At 38.4% G+C, this 22433-nt stretch overlaps 1 protein-coding gene and 1 long non-coding RNA gene across 8 annotated transcripts in view; both read left to right on the forward strand.

The window, feature by feature from the left end:
• The first annotated feature begins 1231 nt into the window (after positions 1-1231).
• On the forward strand, positions 1232-8921 carry LOC138117224 (uncharacterized). The gene is made up of 3 exons (XR_011154578.1): positions 1232-1350; positions 6599-6707; positions 8828-8921. It is a non-coding gene; the product is annotated as an uncharacterized lncRNA (long non-coding RNA).
• Positions 8922-17336: 8415 nt separating this feature from the next.
• Positions 17337-22433, forward strand: part of ESRP2 (epithelial splicing regulatory protein 2) — a 43825-nt gene continuing 38728 nt past the window's right edge. For 3 of the 7 annotated variants that reach the window (XM_069027355.1, XM_069027357.1, XM_069027358.1), the window contains exons 1-3: positions 17491-17971; positions 18254-18406; positions 19301-19429. In XM_069027355.1, the coding sequence (XP_068883456.1) occupies positions 18272-18406; positions 19301-19429 (264 nt within the window). In that variant the 5' untranslated portion in view covers positions 17491-17971; positions 18254-18271. Of the gene's footprint in view, positions 17415-17490; positions 17972-18253; positions 18407-19300; positions 19430-22433 lie in introns of those variants that run through there. The other 4 variants (XM_069027352.1, XM_069027356.1, XM_069027353.1 and 1 more) reach the window with 3 other exon arrangements.

Consider the following 22433-nt stretch of genomic DNA (forward strand, 5'->3'; position numbering starts at 1 on the left):
TCCTTTCTTGATATTTAGTGGAAAAAGCTGGTACTAAAAGTTGGAAAAAAATTCGTTAATACTAGTCTATCATCACAAAATAGTTAGATAAGTGTTCGTAAATTTCAGAGCTCAAAATTTCTGTGTAAGCTTGAAGTTCTTTACATTAAGTTTTCAAGCTAACAGAATATTAGAGCACCAAGTTTATGTATTTAAACATAAACAGTGGCAACAATTACAAAGCCTTTATAATTAATTTTATAAATAATGGAAACAATTTAAAATAATTTGTAATTACTTTTATAATTAATTTTATAATTAATTTTTTCATGATTAATATATATTCAGTCTTTCATATGCTGGAAATTTTTTATATAATATTAACTGTGCTGTATAAAGTGTATGACTGTTTTTTGTAAGACACTAATTGAGGTCCCCATCTTCCCCAGATGATTATTTCCCCGGGGCCACGTCCAGGTCTCTCAGGTAGCCTGGGCTCTGCTCGGTCGGGGGCAGTTCCACCGCTATTTAAGATGAGCAGGATGAGCTCTGCCAGCTCAGTGGTAGCTCCATCCCTCCCATCCCCTGCCATCCACGTCCTCTCCCATCCATCACAACCTCTCACTGAACAAAACCCTGGAGCTGGAGGCTGGCTCACACTGCTGCTGCCCAAGGACCACCTCTTTTAGGAATGAAGAAGGTTTTATTGGCCTAAGCAGGAATCATTCAGTAATAGGAAGTTTTATTCTAATTACTGATTTCTAAATAAAGATTTTTCATTGCTGGAAGAATTTCTCTGTTAAACTGGAGATGCTAAAGAAAGGCCCAACAGTTTTCTCAATGTTCTAGGCAAGATGACATTTTCAGAGCATTTCTCTGAGCTACTCTCTGTGCAAGGTGTGAGCAGGTACCTGCTGCCTCTGCAGCACACGGTTACAGCCATGGGTGGCTCCTTGGGGAACCGCTAGAGGCTGCTCAATAAACACAGCCCCACCTTCGCCTCTTGAGGAGGATGGATGAGATCATGTGTACGACTGAAGGAAAACATTCACAGAGCACTTACCTAAAAGACAATATGTTCTTCTTGGATGGGATAGTGGGGAAATACAAGAATAGAAATTCAAAAACAAACAAACAAACCCACATTTTCTGATTTCTGGGTCATTTTATTTGCTGGTTGAAATTGTTAATGCTTGAAGACAAGGCTTGCTGACTGATGCTATTTCTATTACACATAGGCCATTATGCTTGAGGAAAATGAGGGGTGGAAAGAAAGAAAATTTGCACACAGGAAGAAGTTAGAACTCCAGCAAAAATATCAAGGGATTTCATCCTTGTCCACCCTAACGAATAACTGCCGGGGAAAAAAAGGTGTGTGTGTATACATACTTGCATAATTTACATTTTAAATATGTGTGTATATATAAATACATATTCATGTTGTTGAGGAAAGATTTTGTAACAAACCTGTCCTCTTGTTTCCATCATCCACTTGAGTTTCTTGTTTAGTTCAGATGAGAAAGAGAAACTTCCTGCTAACTGGAACTGCTGTCTCTTCAATAGCTCAACCAACAAAATGCTTGCTTTTGATCTTTGGTAAGGTAATACAGGGAATTTCTGTAAGTATTGTACTAAACCCCGAACCCCTAAACTTCAAACATCATCTAGGATCTGCCCAGATAAGAACAAAAACTACATAGGTGACATGAGTTCTGATAATCAGAATGCACCACATCACAGAAATTAATTGCATGTACTGGAATCTAGAGACAGATTCAAAGGAACAAGAGGTGAGAAGGTATCATATGCAAACGTGGGCTCCAAAATGGAGCTCACCAAGTCCAGACACTTTCATCAATAAATTTAGTGTTGTGGAGCTGAAGGATCAGTAGTCAGAAGGTTACTTGTAGCTCAGTGCTGATTCACTAGGGTGTTAAATGTTGCATTAGTTAAGCAACAACAATTGAGAAAGAAGCTGTTTCTCAGAGATTAAGAGGTGATGGGGAAGACTCGATGGCCTGAGGCTGCTTTTGTTCTTAAAAGGTGGGGATGGGGAGGAAAAATGCTGTGTGGTATTTATTCATGAGAAAAGCTGGTTAACAAATGGGGACAGGATATTTATAAAATTACTATTCCAGCCATCAGATGGGAGTCTTTTCTTGAAAGCCTGAACCATTTCGTAGCTGACTAAAGTTACACTTAAAAAAAGGAACTGTTTCAAAGGGTATGCCTGTTCATAGTGCTATAGATGCGTGTTCAGAACTATCTGAAAGGAACACTCAAAATACATGTGGTTGTGCATCTGGTACATTGGAAAGATCTGTCCTTCATACCATCTGGTTTTTGTGATATTCTGGAAACAAACACTGATATTCTTGTTCAAGATCAATTTCTGTCTCAGGTACTGATGGTATAAAAAGTTTAAGGATAGCTCTGTACTATTCTTTTTCCTCAGCTTTTTCCTTGTTCTATGCTCTAGCTGTCACTCTCGAAAGACTTGAAAATGTAAAATTCCAAATGTGAAAGACCCAGAGCCTAAAGTAGCTGCTGTGGGTATTTCAAAATACTACTAAGTAGCTATGAGTGCATGACCCATTAACTAATGAAGAATTTGGCTGCTTACTGTTTATTGTCACTTTATTGCTTTGTCTCCTTCTGTATGTGTATCTGAAGTACATTACTGTTCTGTCTTTAGATCAATATGGTTTGTACTAAACTGACTAGAATGTATGCCTGAGCACATTAGTCAAGGAATTTCCTTAAGTCTGTGATTACATTATTGTAATTATAAAGTATTTGTTTGAAGGACCCTGTAAGGGCATGATATCATGACGATTCCTCTTCACAGCAGTACCTGTGAGAGCAGCTTATAGTTAAAATGGCATTTCTGGCCCCAACCAACAAAAAGATTGTGAAACTGCAACTTAGTTTGGCTAAAGAATAGTTAGGGAGTCAAGGCTTCTGAAAACTGCCAAAAAATTTTACTTGCCAAAATGAGTTCTAAACTCCTCGTTACAAACACAAAATCAGCTTTTAAAGTTGTGTGAGTAATGAGAGGGAGGCTGCATCATGGCTTTGGCCAGTCTTATGATTTGCTAAAAGGAGACTCTTTTTTCTCCCTCTTGACTGTGGCCCCTCTGTTTAGTAGGCTCTGGCAGTAGTAGAACTAAGTCAGCCTGGTTGGTGATTAGAAGGGGTTTTACTGGTGAATTAACAAGTGGTTTTGGCTCAGCCAGAGTCTGACCACAGCTACAGCAGCTACAAAGAGATGGGATACATGAAGCTGGAAAAAAGAAGTGTGGGGAAACAACAAGGGCTTCCCACTCCTGGCAATGCCAAGCTGTTAAACCAGCTTAGCTGTAGTATTTAACTTCAAAAGTTGTGTTCAGAAGCTTTACCTGAAAAGGCATGTGTCAAATTTCAGATTTTTCTGACCAGAGTTCAGAATTCAACTCAAATTTGCAGGTGGTCATGTGAGCCTGTTGTCTGTTAACTATTCAAACCATTAAAGTTTTAGAGTTAGGTATCGTCTCAATATTAAAGATTTAGAAATTTCCCTTGGTTCTACAATTAAATGAAACAAAACACAAAGAGACTTAAACACCCTCAGCCAGTTTTGCAGTCATCTTATAAGGCCCACTAAGGGGAAAAGTGGCAGAGCAGTGCATCAGTTCACTATGAATTTAGCAGTTGCATAAATTCTAGTCCAGCATTCTCTTGGCAATGCTGCTGAGACTGTTGAATATGTTGTCACACATAACCTGTTGATCTATGCTGGATCTGGAAATGTTTTGCTTACTCCAAGGTTGAATAGGTCTTTGCCAGGCCAGCTATTTAAACATACTTCTGTGTTAGCTAGTTAGAAGTCACACAAAATAGGAAAACTGTTAGCCGTAGGCCACATGAGAGCTGGATTGTGTTTTCCTTCTGGATCGTAGCTTGACATGATCTACATAGTAGAAAATATTCAAGCAGAGGATGCTCTATTACTCAGCTGTGAGAGTTAATGTAATAATGATGAAAGCTACACTGAACAAATAAATGAACATTTACCATTTTTACCATTTAACATACAGGATTTTTACAGTGTTTTTGTTAACAGATATTTCTAGTTGCTGGATGTTCTTTTTTTTTTTTTTTTTTTTTTTGAACTATACTTCAAGTAAAATACTCTTGATTTTTTTCTTTCCCAACAAGTTAAAATATTCTTTTGTTCCACCTGCTTTATTGAGACAAATTGTACAGTGGTGCAGGAGTATGTCTGTCCTCTTGCCTTGGGTTTATTGTGCAGTCACTTTCCAAGAACATTTTCAATGGTGACCTAGTCTGGGTGGGCTATAAAGAAAAATGCCTGTTTAAAAAGGGAAAGAGAAAGAATATCCAAGGGCTCTTCAAGGCTTTTGTCTATCACCTCTATATTATGAAAGTCTTGTATCAGATTCCCACATGTCATTATTATGTGTATATAAACATACATATTTTATACTTAAAATTGGATGAGTTTATTATCCTGTGGTTTTCTTTGTAGTGCAAAAGAAGTGTGAGACTTACTACTGTTTGAACATGTCTGCTGTACGTTTTAGATACATCTACTTGTTTTGATATTCCTCTCCAGGGTAAAAAATTCAAACTGGCCCAGAGAACACACAAATGTGGAGGGAAAGGGAAAAGTCTAATCATTGGGTAAAATTTGACTGTCATCTTCCCATGACATTACGGAGAATTATGAGAATTCAGTTGAAGGAAGCAAAGAGAAAGAGGAGGCAAAAGATGTTGTGAAACTGTGAGCAGAGATTTCTTTTATAATACTCTGTAAAACAAACAAAAGCTAGAATTTCTTCACATGAAATTCGTCATATAAGATTGACTTTGCAAGTCTGAATGGTGTTAGATCAGTGGTCCAACTGTAAAAGTAGTGAAGTAAATGTTACTTCTACTATTTCTTGAACAACATACAAATTAAGATTATTTTTTGAATGAGTACAGAAGAGAAAATTCAATATGAGACGTTGGTTCAGTTGATAACCACCATTTGGTTTGAAGGTGAAGCAGTAACTGCAGAGCACTGCTGTGGGAGACTGTCACTCCCATCTTGTAGAGCAGCTCATAAAAGAGGTTCATAGTTACACAGCTGAACAGAAATGCAGCTTTCTAGAGCATATTTGACTGCATACCTAAGCCAGTGTGTGGCCTTTCAGAGATTAAATGACAGTTATGTTCCATTCCAATATAATTCTACCCTTTAGCAGTGGGCAGGCAAAGGACACAGTTTTGGAATGTTCAAAATGAAAATGAAGGCAAATATAACAAATGTCCTTAAAACCTGCAATCACTGCATAGCTTTCTGTGGTGGAATAGAATGCATCTAAATATTGGAATTCACCCATGTTCTACTCGGGAATAGTAAATGAATTTTTACAAGGCCCAGGGGAGTCTTTTATTTGCTGACCTCTATTGAGCCTGGTTAACAGGAAGCATTGTTGAACTTGAAGGCAACAAGTTCGCTCTGTGCTGAATGCTGCCCTCACATCTGATACCTGTCATGTCCCAGTGAAACTTCTTGAGAAACTGGACAAATGCTAAGAAATCTTTTGCAGGAATGCAGTTTACATCACATTTAGAATCTTTGCATGCCCTAGGAAAAATTCAGTCATGATCCAGCTTTGGACTAAAGCCTGATATTGGAGTTGACTTGATATACACAGAATTGGTTTGTGTGTTCTTCATCAGTGGTAGCATATCCTCATCCCTTTTCAAAGGCCCTATTGAGAAGATGTCTTCTGAATTATGGCTAAAATACAATTTCATGGTATTTTCAAATGGGAACAAATATCCTGAATTTCTGAATCCTCAGAGAGACTTCTGCCAGTCATGCATTTTGTTATATCAAGGATATCAAACTGAGGCACATGAACTGCAGCTGTGGCCATGTGTTGGTGTGTGTGTACACAGAGCAAGGAGTAATGAGAAAAAGACAAGAGCTGATACACCCCTCCTATGCAATGCTTGTTATTCATAACCAACATATGAAAAAATTGCATTGAGTCAAGCAGTTCAGGAGTAATCCTTGCTGTTCTGACATGAACTTCATTTTATTAGGTGTTTAAGGTGTAGCCTTATGCAGAGTATATGACAACAGCATTATCCAAATGGAAAGCAATTATTAAGGGCTACACAATGAGCAACAGTTGCAGAGCTGTAGTAACTTCAGAGTGAAGCTGCTTAAACATGAAGGCATTGCTGGGAGGGGTAGAGGAAAGGTATCATAAAGAATCACTGACGTGAAAGGAGCATGTTTCTCCTATGCAGTCATTCCTAAAAAAGGTCATATGTACTGCTGGTAGGAAAGTGATAGAGGCACACTCAAATCAAATGTGAAATTAGGTGCATAATGGCCTTACAGCAGATGTGAATTTCACACTGCTGAGATAGTTTTTCTTTGAAGTGTTGCTTCCTTTCACTGGGGAGCAGGGGGAGACAGTAATAACTATGTTGTGAATGATGTGTGAAATATGTATTCAATTTATACTTGTAATACTATTGTGGGAAACCTGTGATCTCTACAGACATTTGATTATTCTGCATTGCTATATACTCAGCTAATGTTCTGCATTTTCAGATGCTTAGGAGAAAGGACAGAAAAATATGAACTAAAAGAAGATAAAAGAAGTCAGAAATGCTAAACAAGAACAGATGAAGTATATGCCTTTGGCCCAAACTTGAAAACGGTGAGGGAACAGAAAGGTGAGAAAAAGAAATGAATATGTAACAAAGGAGTTATGTATATGTGCATGTAGATATACATCCATATTTGTCTCTAATGTGGGATCATGTGTTTTGATGAGCTTGCTACCCAAATGTTAATGTTACCTTGTTTGAAAGATGTATTTTTATTGAGGAAATAGATTAGGAAACTGAACTTTTGTGGTTTGATTCTTTGAAATTTGATGTTGAAGTAATTGAAGCAATTCAAACAGTCTATGTCTTTATTCTCTGATGGGCTAAAGAAACTAAACAAATAGATCCCTGAGCTCTGATTTTCCTTCATGTATAAACAGTACTTTTGAAATTACTGTCTTTTGTCTCACTCAAGGACAGTAGATCAAATAAACTCCTTAGTGTTTCATCCCCGTACTAATTTTTCTTGATACATTACAACATCTTGATACGTACATTTTCTTGTTTCATGTAAAGGTAGTGACTGTGGTTTTATGAGTTTAAGAGCATTCTAGTGTACATCCATTCTGTCAGTATTCCTAAACCATTGTACAAAGCATTATGCCCAATGCCAAACCAAGTTCCCTGTTGAAATGTGACAAATACTTTTTGTCGTCTAGCCTTGATTGTATTGTAGAAAGGCAAATGAAGACTGAAAAGAACACATTTTATATTAAATAGCAGCATTTGACAATTAATATTTTTTGCCCAAGAACCAGGAACTGTGGGCCTGACTTGCAGAAATGTTGAATTAATAATCCCTTTTCCTGAAAGGGACTTAACACTTTTTGTCAGTTGTCATACACTACTTTTTTTAAGATGAGACTGTGTAATCCTGCCTGCTTAATCCCCATATTACCAGTCCTCTATGATTTTTCTAAGGAAGGGGTGTTTTCTCTTCTACATAGGAGAAAAAACAAGTCTCTCTTACACAGCATATTGTCTACACAACAATGAAGAAGTTACTGTATGACTCTGAATAAGGGTGTATAGTGGTTTTGTAAATCCCTTTGAGCCTGATCTTGAGTAAGGCAACTAATCCCAGTAAGAGGGTATTGCTTCACATGAAATCCTTGCAAAGCTGTGGAATCCATTCTTCCACACCAGTTGCCCAGGCTGTTTGCCTACTGGGGCTTTGGTTGCTACTATAGATAAACTGTGCAAATAAATGAAACTGGCTGCTATTTTACATCCACTAGTTTTGTTTCATTGTGTGTATGCTCACAACCTCCTTCTCTGCCCCCAATAATATATTGTGACTATTGTGGAGAATGGTGTCCCTTCAAAGCAATGAAGCTGCATCCTCAAATGCATTGTCTGTCCCCTGTAGTGCTTTTGGGCCTGTGCAACAAGTCTGAAGTCTGTAAGTGAGAATCATTTCCCATTGCATTTGAGTCTACAGCATTCTAATGTGCACTGCAGATTTCATTCTCAGAAAAACAAAAGTGGCAATGAAGTAACTGATTCCAAATTTGTAGTTTTCTATTATTGCCTGTATTTTCCTCTGTATAGAAATCCTGAAGGAAATTTGCACTAAAATGCTGTTGATTTTCTGTCCTTTCTTATAAATGCTAGGAATACAAAATACTTTCATGCCCATGAACCAGAGGGTTCTGATTAAGTTCCCACAGAATACAATTACTCACACCTACTCTACCTCACTGCTGTGCCAGTAACCATATCTTATTAATCATCACTACTATCCACCCAAGTCTTAGAAGCTGCTCTCATTTGTAACATGTCATAAAAATTCTAAGAAATGTTTAGTGGTAACCTGAAGTCCCATTTGCAGTATGCAGTGACAATAAAATAAAAGATAGTTTTATATTCTGCATCAGAGGGAAGGATAAAGGGGGAAATCTGTGAAACTGTGGGACTGATTCATCAGTAAGAAGGTTTCTGATATGAGTATTCAGTGTGCTGTAGGCATTTTTAGACTAAGTTTCAGCAGTGAGTTCTGTGCTTGGATTTGTTTTAAAGTACTGAATGTGTGTGTGTTTAAAATTTGTTTCTTTAAGTAAACTATGGTAAAACCCCCAAACAAACAGCAAACACAACTTCCTGAGATTGATGTAAATACTGAGCATCAACAGGACTGACAAATCCTTTTATGTAATAATTTAAATTACAGATGAAGCAGAAAAAGGAGGATGCAAGTGATCTAGCAATTATACCATGATGCTGCCTCAGAGCACTGAGAGGGTTATTTACATATATTACAAATAATGAACCCTTACCCTGTGTGCTGGAGCTACCAGTCAGCCTACAGCATCTGTACCAGCCCAGAGGGATTTCAGAGGAACCCACCAATTCATTTTCTTCTAGTCACAAACCAGGCACCAATGGAAGCTCTGGATTCAAACAGATGAAAGGGTAAGAAACATATTATCACCATCACAAACATCGAATTCTTCTGAAAAATATATCTCATGGTAAACACTTCCCCAAGACCTTGTGTGAACTTTTTAACAAGGGCACAAAGACAGGTGGCTTTGCCAGCCAGGTAAGATCTTAAGATGTAGCTGTTGATGGTTTTTTAACCTCCAATTATCTCTCTGGAGTAGAGGAGACTGCTTTTAAGGCTGCACAGAGCAGGAAGTGCTAAATGTGTTCATAAAGGTGTGGCTTAGCTCCCTAGCAATTCCTTGGCAACAGGGGCTGCTAGCCTTAAGTAAAACAAACAGGCTTTGTGGAAATCAAAAGTTGAGAATGCAAGCTGTTCACATCTCTTTGATTAAAGCAGCCAATCTTTGATTGAAGGTGGTGGACTCCACCTTGTTCCCCCAAACCAAACAGATTCACAAGGTTTGGATAGATAAATCTTCCACTTTTGATAACCCTGCAAAATACAAAATGTTTTTTAAAGTCATTTTTGCAAGACATGCGTGAGAAAAGGAGAAATTTGCACATAAATTTATCAGAAACTTGATGTTTTATACCTCCTCTGACAGGGATTCCTGCACAGATAGAATGTAATCCAGAGTTTTGAGAGACAGGAAGACCTGGCCTCACAGTCTTACATCTAATGTCTATATAAAGGTGTAAAATGCTGCCCATCGAGACTCATGTGTGACAGTGACAGCCGGCCTGACTGCCCTTAGTGAGGCTGCAGGTGTTCAGCGGGAACTGGCCCTAGGAAAGCTTCATGTGCCCTAAAGCCACGCATTCATGACACTATCAGGCAAAAGTACCCCTCTTGTTTGCCCATTCCCATGAGTCACTGCCTTGTTTTTGCCAGGATAACTGAACCAAATGAGGTAATGACTCTGCTTTAGAGAATAGAGGAGCAGATGAACCCCTCAGATTCCCTGCTCACACAAAGCAGAGCACTAGAGTATGGAAAGGAGTAGTTAAAAGTTAAAGTTATGTCCTAGACATCTACTTCACCCAGATCCAGAGCATTATTGGTGTGTTCACTCAAGTCACTGCAGAGCCACTCCCAGAATGTGCGAGCTTCCTATTGTGTGCCCCAGGGCTCTTTTTCTTTTCCTCACCACCATGTATTTCAGTGTAGAAAAGGCAAAATCTTAATGTATGTTAACTGTGTCACACCATGATTGAAATAATTACTTGGAGAAAACAAGGAATGACTGAACACAAAGTGACATTTCCTGTCAAACAAGGGTGTGCCACATTAGGAGAGGGTTATGGAAAGGAGGTGAGGTGGTACTGGCACTTATGAAACAGCTCTGTCAGGGTATATTATCACAACTCCAACTTGCTGGGAAGGGAATTGCACCTGCTTGCCATGTGCTTAGTTATTATCTGTGCTTATAAAGCAATTCTATAGCTGTTAAGTGATAAAATGCACTGAATTGTATCATATGGAGTCTTAAATTTAAAATTTCTACAGTATGCCAAAAGGAATAATCTAGGTATTACCTGTCCTCTTTCTGTCTGAATATATTTACTGACTGTGCAGTATGTTTCTTTGAGAATGTTTCTTCTCAGGAAACCATATCATTCTCCTGTATCAGCCAGATGTATCTGTAAGGACACTACTTCTATCCTATTTCCACTGTATATTCCACAGTGTGTAAGATCCAACATCAGGCCAAAGGAAGAAAGGTAGTTGTTTAATCATGCTCAGAGGTTAAAGTGAGAAGAGCATTTGTTGAATAGGTCAGGGAAATTTATTTGAGTGAGAATTTGATGACATGATTGTAACTATATAATACAGTTGAATGTGAACTAGTCTTCCATGCAAGCAATTGCATCTAGAGATGCTGTAGAAAAAAATCAGATTTTTTTTTGCAAAAACTGTACTTGTCTTGTCAAGCTGCAAATGGTAGAGTAGAAAATAAACTCATCTAATCTTCCTAGAAATTGGCATTAGTTCTGCTAGAGGCTGGTAGCAATGCGTCAGACAAGACTTTTTAAAGTCTTGTACTTTCAAGAAAGGAAAAGTGAAAACAGAAATACAAAAAAACAGTTGTATCAGAGGTCTGCTGCTTCTTTGGGGAAATTATCCCATCCTTGCATTGGATAGAATAGGACACAGGGTGTGTTTGAAATCCCTGTCAGATCCGAGGTATGTAACAATTGCTGGTAGAAATGAAGTGGAGCAAAATAACCATAAGCAAGATGAAAGATCAGGAAATCATTGAATGATAAATCCTTTCATGTCTAGTTTGGATGCACATAATTGCATTCATCAATTTATTATACAAAATGCTTCGATGAAATGTTTTTAAAGCCTAAGTACTTCAACAGGTGGTTAAGCTTTGCTTATGTTTTGCATTTATATTTTACTTCTGTTTATACTGTGGTGAGAAAAAGAAGTGTATTAGCATATCTCTATGTGGAATAAGTTTAATTAAATTCTAATGAAGAAACAGGTTAAATATCAGAGCAGTTAAATCAAATGGGAATGGAGTATTATAGGAACACACCCTCCTTTTTTATCAAGGTTTTTATGTCAGCTGAGAGTTTGTGGTACAATCTGAATAAACAGACAGAGATTAGTAATTTCTGCCAAGATAATCTCATGAGGCCAGTATCAGCCAGTTGTCAGCAAAGCTTGAGAAGATGTAACCTGTATAAATTCATCATTAATTGTGTAAATTTTACAGTTGTTTTTCATTGAATAACTTGGACTTCCAGTATACAGTCCTTTGTATTTGAGGATCAGTTCTTTCATCACTGCTACATTGCAGCACTGATTATCAACTCTCAGTGAGAGCAGTGTGGAGCATGCAGATCTTTACATGTAGATAATGGCCTTTACATTTCTTATGTTGTCTATTTGTTTTTCATGTTTACATGCAAAGGTGACTGGATTTGGGTGACTGGAATCCAATGTTCCAGCTGGCAGTGGCCACTTCTCACTTCAAAACTTCAGTGATTTTGTGGTTCAGTGAACTTCTGAGAACTTCCTAATTGTACATTATGAATCATTTATGTGTGGGAATATGACAGTCTGAATACCACTGATTCTTTGAAGGAGTGTTGCAAAAGTTTTCTAAAAGGGTAAAGGACTACTGAATTTCCTGTCTTGCTACTCTTATGACTGGAAGCCTCTGAGCTGGTCTGTTAAATATAAAGTACAAAATGGCCCAAATTAAACGCTTCATGTAGACATCAGGTCATTCTCATTTTCCATTATGAGGAATTGAAATCTTGATCCTTCCCCAAGAGGATATAACTTTACCCTGTTGAACTGTAAATGTGTAATTTTAGGTTTTATTGTTTATAAATTAAGAAGATGATTCTATTTAATATCATGTAAATACTAGTGAATAACAGAGAGCATTTTGGCTTTTAGCTATTGCAGTGGATTGTGTTATCAATTTATGTTTTTACTCTTTCCACTAGGGTGATAGTGATGGTACCAAGGATGGTGGCAATGGATTTTTTTTCCTTTACAATTCACTATAACAAATAAATCACTAGATTAACTTTACAATTAAAAAGCAAATTTTTTACTGTTGGAAATGCTGCCACACTGACCCTGCTATATCCTTTCAATGGGCAAAGAGAGAATGGGTTAGTATACAGAAGTGTTTTGATCCAAGACTGAACATCAGTCTTGCTTAAAAACCTGCCACAAAAAGAATATTTTCCATTGAACTTCTTTTCTCATATTATACTGTATCTGAGACTAGTAAAAAAAGTAACCAATTGCAATGAAAATTTCTTAGGCAGGTTGTAGGGGCAATAAAGCTTCACACAAAGTCAATTTTCAATCACAGATAAGGTAAATTGAAAGGGTCAGGAAGTACTTGCATATTCATCTCATTAGGTAACAGAAATTGTATCACATGGCTTAAAGATCCTGTCTCAACTAGTTGCAGTGAATTATTTAAAAATTTAGCAGTGAGATCAGATTGGCAACCAGGAGAAAGTTTCTCATCAGCAATGCAGTGCAGCACTGGAACGTGTCATCCATGGAGGTTTCCAAGACACAGCTGGCCAAAATACTGGCTAGTTCAACATAGTGCTGGCAATAATCCAGTGTTGGACAAGAGGACTTGCAGAGGTCCCTCCCTGTCAGCAATCATTCCAGTGATTCTAAATCCAGAAAATTCTTTAGTCAATTGTTTGAAGGACAGCATTATTTCCAATGAAAAATAAAGGAAATTCAGTTTATTTGTTATGAACTTTGATGTAAATCTATAATAATATTTATGAAAGACACTACTATGCATGCATGTTAGATTTGTCCATAAGTTTGGTAGAAAAGTAAATGCTTAGATTTTCAAAAGCCTGATAAGTGTAATCTGGAGAAATTTGGCTAAACAGCTCACACCAATACTCCAGTGGGAACTGAGCATGTATAAAACCTTTGTAGGATTAAACCACTGGATTGATTGTCACTCCATAAAGAAGAGAAGCTGTGTAAAGTAATAGGGGAAGTAATTTCATTTTTATTTCTCTTTATAGTCACCAATGTTATGTTTTAATTTACCTTTAAGTCAACAGAAGTGGAATTCCAACTGATACATGATTCTAAGTGAGTGCTTCCAGTGTGGTTTGATGGTGCTGGTATCTGCAGGGTGTGGATCCAATATTGCTGCTAGCAAGAAAATTCTTGCTAGCAGCAATATTGGATCCACAGCAGGGTACCAATCCATCAGAACCAGAGTTCTGAAGCTCTTCTGCAGATTGCTGAGCTTTTGTGGATATCTCAATGGAAATTATTTCAAGGCTTCTACAGTGCATTGTAATCATGGGAGACCTACCTGGCAGACCAAAAAATCAGATCTCTCCAAACATCTGGACAGCAATCAAAGAACACTGCTAAGCACTTGTTCCCATGCCTTTTCCCACTCATTGCTGTTAAAGAAAGGATGCCAGAAAATTCTTTACATATAGGTTTATGTTTCAGGAGTTACAGTAAGCTCCTCCTTCAGCAAATATTGCTGCAGTATCTTATAATCCAATCTAGGAGCCAAGGACTGAATGGGTATAAAATCTAAATGTCTTCTCACATTTGCTTACAGATCACTTACAGATCTTTTACTTCCAGTGCCAGTTCAGTTTGGAGATGCTGAGGCATGCAGAGAATTTACTACTAGCCCTATTGTGCAGAGAAACACCAAGGCTCCATACTTACTCGATTTAATATCTCTGTTTCTCAAAATCATAGAAAAAATTAGAAATTAGAATTAGAAATTGAAATTAGACCCAACTTCAAAGTTAATTCACTTTTTTCAGGGTATTTCAACCCATCTGACATGGTCAAATATCATCATCATTTTCCTCCTTTTAACTGATGACTAAAATATTCATGAGGACAAATAACTTCTCAATATCATACTAGTTTGGAACAGAAGATTGACTTCCATGTTCCCTGAAAGGTAATTGAGGTATTTCTGTAGATCTAAATGCAGCCAGGATATTACTCCAGATCTCATGTCTCAAAGTTTCATACTCCTTTTATTAGACTTCAGCAAAAGGACTTCAGTCATCAGGACATTCAGTTCACAGGAATTTTTAATAATGTGAAAGATATGGTCCTCTCTTCTCCCTCTCCCTCCCCTTCCCCTTCCCCTTCCCCTTCCCCTTCCCCTTCCCCTTCCCCTTCCCCTTCCCCTTCCCCTTCCCCTTTCCTGTATAGAAAGAATGAAAATGCCACTACAGATTTATCCATTGCAATCACAATGCTTTTAATGATTCTCTTCAGTGTTCTCATGGGATCTAACGGTAAAACTGATCTATTTTCCAGTTTTAATTGCTTGATTAATAACAAAATAATCACAGTACTAAGCTTGCATAACAATGAATGTCCATCTTTAAAACTTTTCTTCTCCACCCAGTTACATTTATGAGGCATTATTCTCATATGGAGCCTACTAGCAAACACCTCTATAAATATGCCTGCCAGGATTAAAGCTAAAGGTGAGCAATAACTCTTTATTTCAGTAAGATCTTGGTTACAAATTAACTTTCCTATGCTCAGTGTACAAGGGCTTGTCCCACATGTTTTTCAGGAACTGGATCCTGTTGCTGTTCTGTTAAGAGATACGATGTCATTCTTTTATATTTTTTAGATCGATAACATTGGTATAATTCAGGGCACAAAATGGGAGAGTTGTGGATAAAAGGTGAATGAGGAAGCAGATGCATAATCTGATACTTTGAAATGTGTGATTGCAGGAAGGCCAGCATTTATTTAAGGTTTTTTTAAAAAATTTAGAATATATTTTAAGTTCATTTAGCTAGAATAGTTCTGATAAATTAGTAATAGTAGGGTTATATGAGTCAAGATAGTCTAAAAGTAGAAACCAGATGGGCTTTCTAGGAAGAGAGGCTACATTTTATGAGATGAGCTAATATAATTGTAAAAAGCATAGAAGCTTTTGAGTTCACCAGCCTTTGATACCATGTGTAGATTTCAAGTTAGTTTTTAAGGGTCTTTGGCATTTATTTGAGGAGGAGTTCTTTAATCTGACACATTGCTCTAAGTAAATTATAACCCTTTTCTTTCACCTTAAATCCTAAAGACAAGTACATACATATTGACGTTCTCTGTGCTGATTCACTGGAGCCTGTGAGCATATGTGCCAACCTGGCCAAGAATTTATCATGTGTATGATCATCTATAGAGATCTGCTAATTAAAATCCCATTATGTATGAGGTACTCACATATTAGGGCTACAAAGTGACATCCTCATGAGGGCAGCTAAATTGCAACAGCTGGGTACTTTCTTCTGTGAACATAGCTACAGTTAAAATCTGTATTTACACTTAATCTGTGTTTACACTTATGCATACGCTGCCTGTCTCCAAACACCCCCATATATATGTGTGAGTTTGGGAGGGGAGGAACAGTTTGGGAAAAGAGGAACAGTTCTCACACTTGCAGTCAATGCATTTTTATGCTTCTTATTACAGACTTCAGGGATAAGGATCATCCCATACTCAGTAACAAGTCTGTTACACTGTTTCATTACCACTATATCCAAAGGTTATAACTAACCAAAAGGAATAGAAACGGGGTTTTATTCTACCAAGGGCTTCTAGAAGTGCATTGACAGAGAAAAATATAGACGTGGCATAAATTCAGCAATGCTAGAAAATACAATGCTGAAAAGATTTTAAATATATAAATATATTCATGTTACAGATTAAAGTTTTCATCTCTGGTTGTTTGGGAATTTGCCCTTTCTGTAGCAATGTATTTTCAGGATGATTTCCCAAGCAGCTGCATGAGCTGCAGAGACAAGAGCTGAGAGGTGTTTAACAACTGTCTTGTGATATTCAGTGAGATGCACCTGTGCAAAGTTTCCTGCATGGCCTCTGTCAGGTAAATACTTGTAACACATGAATTCTAAGATACTTCACATTGGACTGCATCCTTGAACTGTAGTTTATTTTCACTGAAATAAAAGGAATTAGTCTTGCTGGTGGTGTTAGCATGGGGAATCAGTGTTTGCCATGAGGAACACAATAACTGCTATAATTAATCAATTATAAAATTGGAATGTTAAAAGAAAATGAGAAAATATGATTTAATAATTTAAGCCATCAGATGTTCACAGTTAAATGCCCAGCTCTGCATTTTCCCAGGATAGACACCACTAGCCAATTAGCAGCACCAATTTTCATTCAGTAAAAGCTCTATTTCAACACAATACGAATATTGAAGTATAAACTGAAGACTTAATTAAACAAAAGAAAAAATACTACTAGTCCCACTTTGGCCTTTAAAAATCACTAGTAACTCATCAGTGGTGGTAATAGGAAAAATAGCTTTCAAAAGAGTTTAGAGGCCTTTTGATCTTCTTTTCTGTTTTAAAATCAATTTGAGTTTGACAGTATCTCTGAAAATTGTCTCAGTCCCTGATGTTACAAATATTATTGCTGCTGCTGTTGAGCAGGAGTGTTTTCACAGCAGCTAGACTAGGTGGTGATTTCCCATTGAAGTCTCACCAGTGAAACAGGAGAGAGGAGCGGGGAAAAGCTGCCTATCTTGGACTGCAGTTAATGCCCAGGAGACAGTTCTTTATTGAGGTAGAGTAGAAAATGCAGGGCTTTATATTGCTATTTTGCAAAACTTCCAAGATACATCCTTTCTCAAAAAAAAAAAAAAAAAAAAAAAAAGTTTTACTAGGACCCACCTTTACAAACTATATGAAGAATAGGGCCTAAATTGAAAAGTACTCTCTGCCTAAAATCCCTGTGGAATACTACACTTTCATTACAGATTAACGATGGCATGGGTAGCTCGATACACACACAGCAATGTGCACAAAAGGCAATTACTTAGAAACAGGTAAAGACTTTTCTGTCGTGGAATTCAATGCCAAGTCATAAATTGTGTTTTAGCAACTGTACTCGTACTTTGTTCAGATTTTCCCCCGAAACGGGCGCGGGTCTGAGCGTACAGAGCCCCGCGTGCCCCGCTCGCCGGGCGCGCAGTGCCCGCACCCAGCGCCGGGCGGGATCCCGCAGAACTGAAAGCAGGTACAGGCACTTCCTGCAGGCAGAATTAAAGAGAGAAAGGGAGTTTGCCTCTGATCTCCTTCAAAAACCAATCAGGCCAGATCAGCCAGGCGTTGATTCTCCCTCCGTCCCTCCTACACCTTTTCCAGAGGCCCAATGGCCTTGTCCCTTTGGGAGATTGACTAGAGTCACATGAGCTGCACCAAGGGCAGGTAACTCAGAAGAGGGGAAGGGGAAGAGGGAAGGAAAAAAAAAAAAGAGAGAGAGAGAAAAAAAAAAAAACCCAAGCCCAGACTGAGCTTCTGCCATGATGTCAGAGGGAAAGAAACCCACAGCTTGCTAATTTCACCTCCCAGTCGGCCCCGGGAAGGAGATTACCGGGAACAGGTAGAGATGGGAGCCTTTTTTCTCCATGTTTTTTTTCCTCAAACACTCAACCTCCTAAATAGCTCTTTCTCTCCTCTTTTTATTGTGACTCCTCGTTCGCTCCTTTTCCCTTTGATTACTTGGAGGTAGGGGGTGAGCCTTATGGGATTATTTTGGGTTGGTGTTTTTTTTGTTTGTTTGTTTGTTAGTGTGTCTTTCTTTCTTCTGCTTTCTCTCTTTTTTTTTTTTTTTTTTTTTTTTTTTTTTTTTTTTTTTTTTTTTGACCTCTGCTTTTGATTGTAGTTGTTTCCCCCTGTGGTCATGACGGCTTCGCACAGTGACTCTTTGGTGGTGTTGTTTGGGGCAACAGCTGGTGCATATGGGGCTAAACTGGGTTCGGATGAGAGGGAACTAATTCTCTTGGTGTGGCAAGTTGTGGATCTACACAGCAAGAAGGTATGGCTTCGATATCCGGGACGAGGGCGCGTTCCCCGGCGCGGGGCGAGCGGGCTCTCCCGGCCACTCGCCGCCTGCCCGGAGCCGTTTGTTCATTTCACAAATGCACCGAGGGAGGGGAGGGCGCGGGGCCCGTGCCCGGGGGTCATTCCGTGCCCGGGGCGCTCGCTCGGGAAGCTCCTTTTTGTTCCATCTTCAGGGAAGAAGTAATCTCTAAAGAAAGTTTGGCCGCTTCCACACCCCACTGCCCCGTCCTCCTTAAATCATGTGTAGCTTCGAGGATGTCTTGTCTACGGACTTTTGAAGCTTTAAAACAAAAAGCTGCCCCGGGTGGCTCCGAGCGTGCTCCCTTCCCTGGCAGCCGGCTCACGGTCACCGTTGGACCCTTTGGGCCTGCTTTTTGTTTGTTTAACCAATGTTTGGATAACCTTTATAAGAATATTGACTTGTTTTAATTTTTAGGCCAATCTAAAAGTCACCTCTAATCTTTTTTTCTCCCCGAAAGTCCTATCATAAATAACCCCCTAGAGATGAAGGGCTTTGATAAAACAAACAGGACTATCAATTTCATTAGTGGATTCATGAGACTGCCTTAATATTAAATGATCTTCCCTTTGCAGTTAACTCCCGCAAAAGTGGGTGCTAACTGCAAAAGGCCTTCCCTGCAAATGGGCTCGGATACTCCTAAGCTGAGAGCGTGGCTCTCCGGGGTGGGAGGGAGAGAAACCGCAGCCAAAGGTTTCGATTTGTGAAATAGACAAATGCGTTTTCTCCTGGCGTTTATCGGGAGGTGATACTGCACCTTTCTGATTTTTCTGCAGTCTCAACACATTGCTGTAAAGAGCTAATTCGATTGTTCCTCACTTTTGCCCATAATTTCTTAAATGTTTTTAGGTAGGGACACTACACAAATCCCTGGTGAAAGCAGACAACTTGGACTTAAGTGACCAGTGTCGCGAAGTCAGTGGCTTAACACCAGAGGGACTGGGCAAAGCTGAACCACTGGACCGGGTTCTTCAACAGGTGAGGTGCTGCTTTTGGGAGCAGGAGCTCTTCAGGGTGAAGCCTGTGAATGAGAATTAATGGATTTGAAAAAGGAAACGGACTTTAATTTTGTCTTTCATTTTGAAATCACTAGCAAGTTTTCATGCTTGTTTTTAAGCTAACCCAAAAGGTACCTGAACCATTTGAAATGGGAACCCCATAATTCTGAAACAGTTATGTACAATACCAGAGTTGTTTGAGGTGATGCTATAAGTGTTTGGAAGATCTGACTTCTGGTTGTTTTGATGGGTCTACTTTTATTCTGGGACTCTCTTAAGCTTTAAAAGAGTAGGCCAGTAAAAGCACTGCTTAATAAAGCAGTGTTAATCAAATTTTCGAACTTCACATGGTACATTCCAATCTACAGGTTCAATGCTCTAATGTGTATTAAAAAACTTTTTCTCATTTGCTATTCCTAAAGTCAGCTGAAATCTTCAAAATCTTTCATGTAACATCAGATATGCTTGTTGTGTATCACTCTTTTCCAGATGAACCTAATTAATGGATTACAAAGTGATTTGTTTGGTTTTTTTTTTTCTGATTTCTGTAGGTTTGCTTTTTGACTCATTTAATATCACACTGAGACAGTAAATCTGTAAATTTGTATGATACCTACAGCTCAAGAGGACTTAAGTTACTTCAAAAAATTTAGTGCAAATAGTGTCTATATATAGTGCAGTTCCCTAAAATGTGCTTGCTTTGACTGTCCTTTCTGTACACGAAATGTGCTTGAATGGAAAAATACAATAGTGCATTTTTGTGTAACATATAAACCTGGCTTTCCACACCTTGTCTGAATCATTCGTAGGTGTGTTTCAGCAAGAAACTTGCTTAGGCAGTAGAACAGGTTTGTGTTGCTGTAACTTCTGGTGACACAGATAACTTGGCAGACTTGGTCCTAAGCCTCTTTGGTACTCACTCCAGAGTGCAGTGTTAACCATGCAGTGTCTTTGAACATGTAACTTCTATGTGGCTTAAAATCTGTCAGCATTGGCTGCAATGACATTTGTTCTACTTGCATTTGTTTTGCTGGAGTCCAGGCCCAAGAGGTGATTTTCTTTTTTTTTTTTTAAAGCTCCATAATAACCCCTGAGAAAATGTGCAGCTGCAGGTTTGATCTTGTCCCAGATCTTGCACTAAAGACATCTGGAACAGCTTAGCCCAGTACACTCTGTTTACCTTTATAACAGACACACTTTAATTATACTCAATACTTTATGAGAGATTGTATCTTATTGCTGTAAATTGCACTGTAGGTGGGTCTGCTTTAGCAAATAAAAGGAAATACTACCTTTGTGTGTAGGTGGGTAGAGACTCTTGAAAAACAACAATTTTTTTCCTTTTTGTTTGCATATCTATGCAACTAAATAATGATTTTGCTGTTAATTGTTGGATGCCAGTTGTGATGTGGCCAGATCCATCATAAGTCTTCTGGAACACACCTTACCTAAACTCTTCTCCCTTCCCCTCGATGTCCTGACTCCTGTGGGAATTAGGAGAAAATTAATTCAACTTCCCACTTGCAGTGGTGGCAAAAAGCAAAACTCCATATTCTTTAATAGTAGATCATTTTGTGCATTTTTGAAGACAAGTCCACTGAATATTTTAATTGCATCATATATTTTAAGGATGAGTCAGGTATTTGACAACACACACAGGGTATTTTTTTCTTTCTCAGTTAAGCATTTTGTTCAGCAAAAGCACAGGTAGGTGAAGTGGTTATTTTAAAAGAAGGAGGAAAAGGAAGTAGTCTTGTACCTTGATTTGAGATAATGTTACAGAGTATGTGAAATTAACTTTCCACACCCTGCCTGGATTGTGGTAGAAAATTGATGATGCAGCTGAAAATCACCCACTTTAGCACATATCTCAAGCATGTAAATGAAAGTGTTGGTGCCTGCTTCTGGCTCTTGCCTTGAGATCCTAGCCTCTACACCTAGAAGGAAGTGAGAATCACTGAGCACAAATCCATTGTAACTTTTATCCATGCTTCAGAGGCCTCTTTCAACTTCAAACATTCTGTGGTTCTGAATCAGTGATTTGTAGCTGGTAAACAGTAGATCAGCTACTGTGGGTCTGGAGTTATTCCCTTGACCACAGAAAGTCTCCTTCTATTGCTGTGTAGTTCACTTTCCAGCAATGATGGGATCTCCCTGTAATCTGTGGTCAAGTCTTTACTCTGCTTTTAACCAGACAACAAATCAAACATTCAATAAATGATGCATAATTTCAGTTTTGCTTCATATTCTTAAAATGTTGCATCTTGCATAGCTTACTACTTGAGTTTCTGAAGAAATATTCTAAAATAGGATTATCAATAAGTTTTGGTTGTTGTAATTTTACAAGGTAAGGTTCTGAAACACAGTGCCCCTAAATAACCAAGCTGTTTGCTGCAGTGTATGCTCTGTATGTTTTATTGCAAGGTTTTAATTTCTGTACTTGTCCAGGGTAACAAGCATTTGATTCCATAGGTACTACTGCAGTTATGGGGTCCATCTGTACTTTCTGATAGGTGATGTGCCATGTTGTCATAGCTTTCCTTTGGGGGGGGGGGCGGCGTGGAGTATGTACAAACAGGGAAATAGTTACCTGAAGTCATAAATGTGTGCTCTTTGGGAGCAGCCTGCTTGATGTATTTAGTTCAAAATGGCATTAGTAACTTATCTCTGGTGTGGGAGCAGTAATAGTGAACTCACAGCTGCTGAGATGTTGCATAATGCTACTGAGTAGAAAAATGTGAAGATTTTTATTTAACAAAGTAAATGGGAGATCTCTTGTTCAAGTGTGTATTTGAAACTGTCTTGAGCCTGTGATCTAAGCCTCTAAACATGCATCAGCTACACCACTTACCAAGGGGAATAGTTTTCTTCCTGCATTACTGGGACATTCTTGCCAGGTTTCATTGTTCAGATCCTCAAATCACAGGACTGGCTTATTTAGCATGTTATTTATATTTTTCTAGTTAACTGCTGTAGCTTTATAG

Source organism: Aphelocoma coerulescens, chromosome 11 (assembly GCF_041296385.1).
Source record: "Aphelocoma coerulescens isolate FSJ_1873_10779 chromosome 11, UR_Acoe_1.0, whole genome shotgun sequence".
Lineage (NCBI taxonomy): Eukaryota > Metazoa > Chordata > Aves > Passeriformes > Corvidae > Aphelocoma > Aphelocoma coerulescens.